The sequence below is a fragment of the Hyperoodon ampullatus genome, assembly GCF_949752795.1.
Source record: "Hyperoodon ampullatus genome assembly, chromosome: 4".
NCBI lineage: Eukaryota > Metazoa > Chordata > Mammalia > Artiodactyla > Ziphiidae > Hyperoodon > Hyperoodon ampullatus.
The window spans coordinates 56,975,066-56,985,054 of NC_136917.1; the positions used below are offsets into that span (position 1 = coordinate 56,975,066).

Here is a 9,989-nt window from a genome sequence, read left to right on the forward strand (position 1 = left end):
GGTCTGCTGTAACGGACGGAGGCCGCCTGAGCTGCGGAGTTGCAGAATCTGGCGTTCGGAGCGGCGGTTCTTGGCGAGATTTCGCGTTGCCCGTCCTCAGCCGTTTCACCGATAATCAGCGGATCGCTTTGCCAAGTGCCGGGAAGAACAAAGGAATTCGGAAGGAGACTCTCGGCTCCCGGCCGCCTTTCTCTGAGTGGCTTCGTTTCCCGCTCGCGCCTGTCCGGAGAAACTGGACTTATAACCGTCACTGGATTGTAAGTACCCGAGGCGAAGAGAGCTCACTACGCCCCGCTTTTTGCGTATCTTTGTACCGGGAGAGTTTGTGGATTGGGAGTATCTGCTGAGCCTTACTTTCTGTGCCGAAAATCATTCCGTAGGAGCCGCCATTTGCTTTCCCTGCGTTGTCCTGCAGCGGCAGGACAACCTCTATCTAGAGGTTGGAACTTGGCATTGCAGCTAACAGATTTAAATGGACCTGAGTAAGGCAATGCGTGATTAACGACTGGTATTGTCACAGCATATTTAGAAAGACTTGGGACTTAATTCCGAATAGACGCTTAGTTGCTGTTCTCCCTAGAACTCTTTGTAATTAAAGACGTCAATTTATAAAGAACTGGTCTTTCTGTTGAAATAGCTGAAATTTTTTAGTGCAACAAGTGGTTATTAGAGGAAAAAGTGAGTCACAAAGAAATAAAGATGAGTAAGAGCAAAGATGATGCTCCTCACGAACTAGAGAGCCAGTTTATCTTACGCCTACCTCCGGAGTATGCCTCTACTGTGAGGCGGGCGATACAGTCTGGTCATGTCAACCTGAAGGACAGACTGACAATTGAGTTACACCCTGATGGGCGTCATGGAATTGTCAGAGTGGACCAGGTCCCATTGGCGTCAAAATTGGTAGATCTGCCATGTGTTATGGAAAGTTTGAAAACCATTGATAAAAAAACCTTTTACAAGACAGCTGATATCTCTCAGATGCTTGTCTGTACAGCTGATGGTGATCTGTATCCTCCTGTTGAGGAACCAGTTGCCACTGCTGATCCCAAAGCAAGCAAGAAAAAGGATAAGGACAAAGAGAAAAAGTTTATATGGAACCATGGAATTACTCTGCCTCTAAAAAACGTCAGAAAGAGAAGGTTCCGTAAGACAGCAAAGAAGAAATATATTGAGTCTCCAGATGTGGAAAAAGAAGTAAAGCGGTTGCTGAGCACAGATGCTGAAGCTGTCAGTACCCGTTGGGAAATAATTGCTGAAGATGAAACAAAAGAAGCAGAAAGTCAAGGCCTTGATCTCTCTTCCCCAGGAATGTCTGGCCACAGGCAGGGCCATGACTCATTAGAACATGATGAGCTTCGGGAGATATTCGATGATCTCAGCAGCAGCAGTGAAGATGAAGATGAGACACAGCATCAAGATGAAGAAGATATAAACATCATTGACACTGAGGAAGATCTGGAAAGGCAGCTACAGCACAAGCTAACTGAGTCAGATGAACACCACCAAGAAAACGAGGGAACTAATCAGCTGGTTATGGGAATTCAGAAACAGATTGATAACATGAAAGGCAAGCTCCAAGAGACCCAGGACAGGGCAAAGCGACAGGAGGATCTCATCATGAAAGTGGAAAACCTGGCTCTCAAGAACAGATTTCAGGCTGTGCTGGATGAACTGAAACAAAAGGAAGACCGAGAAAAGGAGCAGCTCAGCTCTTTGCAAGAAGAGCTAGAATCACTCCTAGAGAAGTGAGGAGAGTTTTGATACTTAATTTCATTCCTGACAGTGGTCAGCCTTGAAAGAAAAACTTTGTTTTCATCACCTGGACTAGATAGTAAAACTTTGCAGTAGTTCCCAGTTTCCTCCACTGCCTTCTATTGGATTTGTTTTATAATTGTGAATTTCTATCTCATTTGTTTTTTGGAACCACTTTGGTGGGTGTTTGTCCTGTAGTAAGTAGGAATGTATAGACAGATAAATGTAGGGAAGTTGTAGGATTAGTGGAGTGAACAGTTCAGTTTGGTAATTAATCACAGCTTCACTGCAGGACTTTGCTGCTGTTTCTCCGTTTACCAGAAGCTGCCATTGCTACTCTGTGATGCCATCTGAGATAAATTAGTAGATTCTAGTTTGGTGGCAGTGAAGTTTGTTTACATACGTTTTCCCATGCTGTAGCTATTTTCCCAGTTATTCAAAGCAGTTTTCCACATTTTGCATTGCAAATCGTTTCATAAAGTTGTTTTAACAATAAATAAAAGCAAGTAATTTTCACCTTATGATGTGTCTTGCTCTTTTAGGGGTAGTGGGTATCAGATCCTCTTCTGAAGTGGTTTCTTTATGGGGTTTAATGACTGACCAATTGGATTCTGTTTTGTAGGAAAAGAAGCAGCTATGTTAAAATTTAAGAAAAAGAGGAACAGCAGAGGCAAAGAAGTGGGGAAATGTCATCTTTGCATTATGTTTCCAATCCACCTGCTCCATTTGGAGGTCAGGAGATACAGAACGTTCCTAAACTATCCTAAATTCTTTTTTTTCAGCCTGATCTCACCACATTCTCTCACTATTTTTAATCCTGAGCTTATTTACATTTTTGTCAAGGAGTTTAATTACTACTCTTTCTCTATAATAGTCTATTGGGATAAATACTATCATGCATCTATCATACCAAAGTATAAGTTACCTGTTGCTCATGTCCTCCCTAGGCTGTAAATTCACTGAGATTAGGTACTTTGCCTTGTTAGTCACTGTAAACTTACTAAAGAAGAGTAAAGAGATTAAAATCACAAGGTCAGGGGATGTGGTGCCTGGGTTTGTATCCTAGTTCAGTGACCTAGTTGAGATTGATCTTGGGCAAGTAAATTAATCTGTTGGTTTCAGTTTCCTCATCTCTAAAATGGAGGTGATAATATTACCTACCTCAGGGCCCTTGAGTTGTTGGCTATTGAGTTGATACATATAAGGACTTAGAACACTTCCTAGAATAAAAGCAAACTATTATTGCCTATTTACTAGGGTCTGAACATACAGGGATTAAAAATTTGAATTAAAGACTGATTGAAATGGTAGAAAAGTGTATAAAGAAACAGCTGCTTTAAATGGGGTTGACTGATTTCAAATTAAAGAATCATTCTAAAAGTTTATAAATTACAGCAGAAACAAAGTTTGCTTCAAATACATCTGCAGCATAAGCAAACTGAGTCAGTTTACTACTGTAGCTTTTTTATTTGATTCATTTACAGCTTAGTTTTGCACAAATATTAAAATCTCCATAATGAAGAGTAATTATCTGTTATGTAAACTTCAAAAGAGAAAAACTTAAGAAGATTGGGATCCATTTCCCTTCATGTAAATCCAGAGTTACCAAAAAAGACTCACTTTTCTCACAGCTCCCTTGCCTGATGAGTGTGATATATAGTTGGGCTATGGTTTTCAATATTTCTGAGTTCATGAATGGAAGTTGAATTTCTAAAATTAGTGTTTTAAAATACTATAAGAGGGCTTCCCTGGTGGAGCAGTGGTAGAGAGTCCACCTGCCGATGCAGGGGACGCGGGTTCGTGCCCCGGTCTGGGAGGATCCCACATGCCACGGAGCGGCTGGGCCCGTGAGCCATGGCCACTGAGCCTGCGCGTCCGGAGCCTGTGCTCCGCAATGGGAGAGGCCACAACAGTGAGAGGCCCGCGTACGGCAAACAAAACAACAAAAAAAAAAATTATAAGAAAAAACTCACTGAAAATTTTAAGCAATGCAGAAATTTTACAAATTCTTAATTTTATTCACTCCCCTATTGCCGGTCACTTAGGTTGTTCCATTTTAAATTTGCTATTACACAGAATGCTGCAATAAGCATGTCAGTGTGGTCTCTGTTTTGCATTATTTCTATAGATGAGGTAAATGGGATCTTTATGTTCACATCTAAATGTCATAAAGCCTGACATTTTGAATTTGTAGATCAAATGTTTGAGACAAAAAATTTGGACAAATTGTGACCAATCATGTCTCTGAAGGACTGTCTTGAACCTCTGCTTAAACTTTTATTACCTGGTAAGAATTGTGTGAAAACACAGACTAGGAAGACTGCTCACCACACAGCAGGTATATTGGCCTTCTTTCTGTATTTCAAATGCCCAGCTCTTTCACACTACAGAGCTTTACTTATATTACACTTACATTTCCCTTTTCCTGGAACAGTCTCCAGATATTCTCATGGCTAGCTTTTTGTTACTCAGCCCTCAGCTCAAACCTTACTTTCTCTGGTAATCCTATCTGGCTACTCAATCTGATTGCTAGGGAACATGTGATGTGGGTGTGCATCTTGCTAAGGGTGGTGGTCTTCACTGAAAATTTGGAAGTTCCTTTGCCATTACTTTCCATGTATGCGTGGGAGTACATGTGCTCCAAGTCCAGCTGTTTAAATATATTTCATGGAACTTGAGATCTGTGTATTATTGCACAACTATGTCTGATAATTCAATGAAATTGCAGAGCATTTCCCTATTAATGCCCTCATGATCCCTGGCGCTGATTACTAACTTGGTTTCTCCAAAACATATACATATATGAATTTAATGCAAAAGCAGTTGATGATTTATTGTAGTATCCTGCATCTCTTGTGTTTGTAAAAACTCGGTATGTGCTTTTAAAAAATAAACAATGAACCATAGGTAATTAATTGACAGTTTTAAAAAACCAAAACATTTTAAAAAAACCCTCAAATGTGAGGGACTTCCCTGGTGGTGCAGTGGTTAATGCACTTGCCAATGCAGGGGACACAGGTTTGAGCCCTGGTCCGGGAAGATCCCACATGCTGTGGAGCAACTAAGCCCATGTGCCACAACTACTGAGCCTGTTCTTTAGAGCCCGTGAGCCACAACTACTGAGCCTGCGTGCCACAACTACTGAAGCCCTGCATCTAGAGCCCATGCTCTGCAACAACAGAAGCCAGCACAATGAGAAGCCCGTGCACTGCAACGAAGAGTAGCCCCCGCTTGCCGCAACTAGAGAAAGCCCGAGCGCAGCAACAAAGACCCCATGCAGCCAAAAATAAATATGTAAATAAAATTTATTTTGAAAAAACATCAAATGTGATATGAAATTTTAAAAATTTAAATTAAAAAAATTTTTTTTTCTGGTTTAAAATGGCACATTGTTCTCATGAATCTTCTCTGTCAAATAGCCTGCTAATATAACATAGTAACCCCCAAGGACAAGGAAAATAGGAGATGAGACAACAGTGGATGAGAGATGTCAGTGTTTTCAGAAGGCCAAAGCAGATGAAGAAACGATAAATTAATTCAGAGATCACAGAAAGTTACATGCTAAATGTCTGCAAGGAGGTATACCAAGGAGAAACAAACACACTTGATATAGACACTGCGGCTCAGTTTTTGCAGGCAGTTTCCAAGGAAGAGGGAAGGTGTGAGGCTAGAAACAGGATTCGTTAATGTCTGTGTTCAGGGACTTCCCTGGCAGTCCAGTGGTTAGGACTCTGGGCTTCCACTGCAGGGGGCACAGATTCCACCCCTGGTCTGGGAACTAAGATCCTGCATGCCATGTGGCACAGACAAAAAAAAAATAAGATAAAATCTGTGCTCAGAGCTGTTGGATGTCCAGGAGCCCTATCTCACTCAAGCCAGATGACTTTTCCTTACCCATCCCACAGACAGAAAGTTTATTTTCTGGGTAAATTGAACCAAAGAAGGCACAGATGGAGGCTGGGGGTCCATAGCATTGAACAAGGGAATTGTGTGAAAGTCTGTTTTCTGACTGCAGGATGTCAACCCTCTTCCCCCACTTGGTGTCGTTAAATCAGTACCTAAGGTAAACACCACCCGCAGCCCCCCTCCCCCGCAAACACACAGACACACACACAGTCAAGACTGGAAGATTATTCTCTGAAGAAACCATATGGTACCAGAGAAAGGAAATCCAGATACATTTGGGCACTCTCCAAAGAAAAGACCAAGTCACTGTTTACTACAATGAAGTCTACCTGTTGACAAACAGTATCCATGCACAATCTGCTTTCACTTTTAAATATTAACTGATATCCAAAGAATCAGACAAGGAAAGCTTTCTAAATGAAAGAATCATTTTAGCATACTTTCTGCCCCCTCCACCGTTTTGTTTTTACCCCCAAAGTAAAATACCGCCTAGGGCTTAAAATGTAAACTTTAAGAGAATTCGTTCCAACGCTGGGATTATAAACATATGGGAGGATAAGTGTGTCCTGACAGCGGTACCCTCACTGATGCCCCAAACTGCATCTTGCCTACTAGGCCTGTAGTCAGTTATATCCAGAACTTCTGCTGCATAAAGCTGCATGGCTCCTCAGCAAGAACCCCGAGGCTTAGCACGCACAGAGCGCTGGAACCACACAGGTCTTTTATATCAAGTTTTTTAGCTGTATATAAATGTTTTCCAATGCGATTGTACAAGGCCTTGACTTACCTCTAGAAATAACGACGGCCCTGCGTCCCACCAGCTCGCAGGGCTTCAGGCCAGGATCCTCGGCGATGTTACCACGAAATAGGGGATGTGCCCGCCTCAGGCCTCCCCCGGCGAGCAAAGAGCTACACCTGGAGAGGCGCGGCGGCCGGCACCTTTGTGGAGCCGCCATTCTTCTCCGGACACGATTAAGGGTTTTCTGATCCGAAGGAGCCACCGATTGTCAGGTAAACCCCCCAAAGCGTTTGTTCGTTTTCCCTATTTTAAACCTTGGTCTCTGTAGATTGACCCTTTGACCCTTTGACCCCAGGGGCGATCAAGCACCTCCCATTTTGTTTTGCCGGGAGGTGGGGGTCTCTGGCCGAACAGGAAGGCAAGTCTTCCTCCGCCGCAGCAGCGCCTAGAGTTTCTGGCCGTAATCGCAGGAATTTATCGGACAGCTTTCTACTGCTGTATTGAGATTCATTAGAAGTGTTTCTCTAGTCTGCCCCGGGGCCCGCGGGCGCTGGGACTGCCGGGCGGCGCGGATCGAGCGGGCGGGCGGCTGGCGGGTTTAGGGCCCAGACGCGGCGGCCGCAGGGCGCCAGGAGAGGCGCGCGCGGGCCCGCGGGCCGGGGGTTATTTCAGTGCGTGGGGAGGGCGGCCCGCGGCCTAGTCTGGCGTTAAGCGGCTTCTCCCGCTCCGGAGAGAGCGCCAAGAGCAGGCGGCTGGACACGGGACGCCCTCCTAAGCTCCAGAGAGTTCCCTTCCTCGGAGACCTGCAGAAGAGTGGGCGAACATGAAATCCAATCCTGCCATCCAAGCCGCCATCGACCTCACCGCGGGGGCCCTTGGGGGCACAGCATGCGTCCTGACCGGGCAGCCCTTCGACACAATGAAAGTGAAGATGCAGACGTTCCCTGGCCTGTACAAGGGCCTCGCCAACTGTGACCTGAAGACGTACTCCCAGGTGGGCTTGCGGGGCTTCTGCAAAGGGACCGGCCCCGCGCTGATGGCCTACGTCGCCGAGAACTCAGTCCTCTTCATGTGCTACGGCTTCTGCCAACAGTTCGTGAGGAAAGTGGTTGGATTGGACAAGCAGGCGAAGCTGAATGATCTGCAGACTGCGGCCGCTGGTTCCGTCGCCTCTGCGTTTGCCGCGCTGGCCCTGTGCCCCACTGAGCTCGTGAAGTGCCGGCTGCAGACCATGCACGAACTGGAGATGTCAGGGAGGATAGCAAAAAGCCATAATACAGTTTGGTCCATCGTGAAGAGTATCCTTAGAAAGGATGGCCCCTTGGGCTTCTACCACGGACTCACGAGCACTCTATTTCAAGTAGTACCAGGCTATTTCTTCTTCTTCGGTGGCTATGAACTGAGCCGATCGTTTTTTGCCTCGGATGGATCAAAAGATGAACTAGGCCCTGTCCCCTTGATGTTAAGCGGTGGCGTTTCTGGAATTTGCCTTTGGCTTGTCATATACCCAGTGGATTGTATCAAATCCAGAATTCAGGTTCTTTCCATGTCTGGAAAACAGGCAGGATTTATCAGAACTCTTTTAAGTGTTGTGAAAAACGAAGGAGTAGCGGCTTTATATTCTGGTCTGCAAGCTACTTTGATTCGAGCGTTCCCTGCCAATGCAGCACTCTTTTTGACTTATGAATACAGTAGGAAGATGATGATGAGCCAGTTTGAAGCATGCTGAAGTGTCTTGGTGAATCTGGATCCAAGTACACGCCTTTGAGGACTATAATTTAACTCAGAGTTTCATGGAGCACTGGACCAGTGTGGTATTATTTTTGACTTCATGGGAACTTTGCTTTTGTCTTCCCTGCTTATATGCTAAATCTTAAGCTTTATGGAAGAACCTCTATTTTACATCATATAATTTCTGCCCATACTTGTACTGAAATGGAAAAGTTGCTGCTCTTGTGTTTGGTGAGATAATACAGGGCGAGTGGGTGACCGTATATGTACCTAATCTGAAAAGCTAAATATAGTTGTATCAGCGGGCTTTTGCATAAATCTACCCATGTACATGCAGTTTGTTTGCTTATATGTTGTGAGTGAAACACAGTTTGGTTTCCATGTTTAACCTCATGTCACCAGAAAAACAGAGTTAAACATGTTTCAAGATGGTTATAAATGATTACTTAACCCACTCAAGATGTAGGGTCTCTTTAAAAGTCTGCTTAACATGTGCACTATGTTAGCCAATTAAAGTTTTTTAAAAGTTTTTGGTGCTTGAAAACGAAAATATCCATCTACATTTTTTTCATCTACAATGATTTATTTTATTTTTTATTGAGGTAATCTTGATTTATGGCATTATATTTCTATGTCTGTATACCCTACAATGTGCTCACCACCAAAAATTTATTTTTCATCTATCACCATACAGTTGATCCCCTTTATCCACTTTGTCTCCCTCCTTTACCTACCCCCTCTGATAACCACTACTCTGTTCTCTGTAATGACATGTTTGTTTTATTTGGTTTTGGTTTGTTCATTTATTAGGGGTTTTGTTTGTTTATTATAGTTCTTCATATTCCAGATATGAGTGAAATCCTATAGTATTTATCTTTCTCTGTCTGACTTATTTCACTTAGCATAATACCCTCAAGGTCCCTCCATGTTGTCGCAAATGGCAAGATTTCATATTTTTTCTCATCTAGATTTTTAAAAAATATTTATTTATTTATTTGGCTGCAGCGGGTCTTAGTTGCGGCATGCAGGATCTTTAGTTGCAGCATGCAGAATCTTTTTTTAGTCGTGGCATGCGGGATCTAGTTCCCTGACCAGGGATCCAACCTGGGCTCCCTGCACTGGGAGCGTGGAGCCTTAGTCACTGGACCACCAGGGTGGTCTCTCTCATCTAGATTTTTAAGAGGAGAATATACCTGCATACTGATGTGTCTTCCACAGTCTCGAGTTAAAGTTTCAGAGTAGGCATCCTGGATTTTCCCAAGATGTTCTACTCTTAAAATAGCGCTATTCATCTTCAAAGTGGGATCATATTCCACACTCTTAGTTAGGTGTGGCCTAGAGCATTAGGCCTCTGGGAAGTAGCCTGGCCTTTGTACCAAATTTCCTTCCTCTCCTCTCCCAAAGAGCTTCCCCTCTGCTCTACTTTACACTGAGGAAGGGGTGAGGGATGGGGCTGTGCTTCTGTGCTTGGATGAAGACCCATGTAGTTGACAACAGTTCTTAGCTTCCAGTCTCAGGGTCCTGGCCTGGGTAGGATTCCAGGATGTACTATTGGCCCATTTAGGGGTTGTTGATCCCCTTTGGATCGTTCACTGTCCTCTCTGCCTCCACCAGTCAGAAACCCTTCCAGGGAACAGAGCGTGCCAAAGCCATGAGAACTTTTTGTTCCCTGATGGTGATCAGGTGACGTTATCAGTGGATGAAGTCCTCTCCTCTCAAACAGAACTAGACAGAACTTAGTGCTTTCAGTCCACAGTGATTAATGTTAGGGCTGACCCATCCTGAAGTTTACCTGAGGGCTGATAACTCCTTGTCATTTTTTTACAGTGTTGGAAACTTGTAAATTTTGTACTGGCCATCT

General features: G+C 44.0%; 2 protein-coding genes across 2 annotated transcripts; both read left to right on the forward strand.

Moving 5' to 3' along the window:
- Nucleotides 1-699: 699 nt before the first annotated feature.
- LOC307051406 (transcription initiation factor TFIID subunit 7-like) lies at nt 700-2,273 on the forward strand (the record flags this gene model as incomplete). Its single annotated transcript, XM_079701724.1, has 1 exon — nt 700-2,273. The coding sequence occupies one exon, from the start codon at nt 700-702 to the stop codon at nt 1,747-1,749; it is 1,050 nt and encodes a 349-aa protein (XP_079557850.1). The 3' UTR covers nt 1,750-2,273.
- A 4,947-nt stretch (nt 2,274-7,220) lies between these two features.
- Nucleotides 7,221-8,126, forward strand: LOC307051407 (mitochondrial ornithine transporter 2-like; the record flags this gene model as incomplete). The annotated part of the gene is made up of 1 exon (XM_079701725.1): nt 7,221-8,126. The coding sequence occupies one exon, from the start codon at nt 7,221-7,223 to the stop codon at nt 8,124-8,126; it is 906 nt and encodes a 301-aa protein (XP_079557851.1).
- Between the last annotated feature and the right edge of the window lie 1,863 nt (nt 8,127-9,989).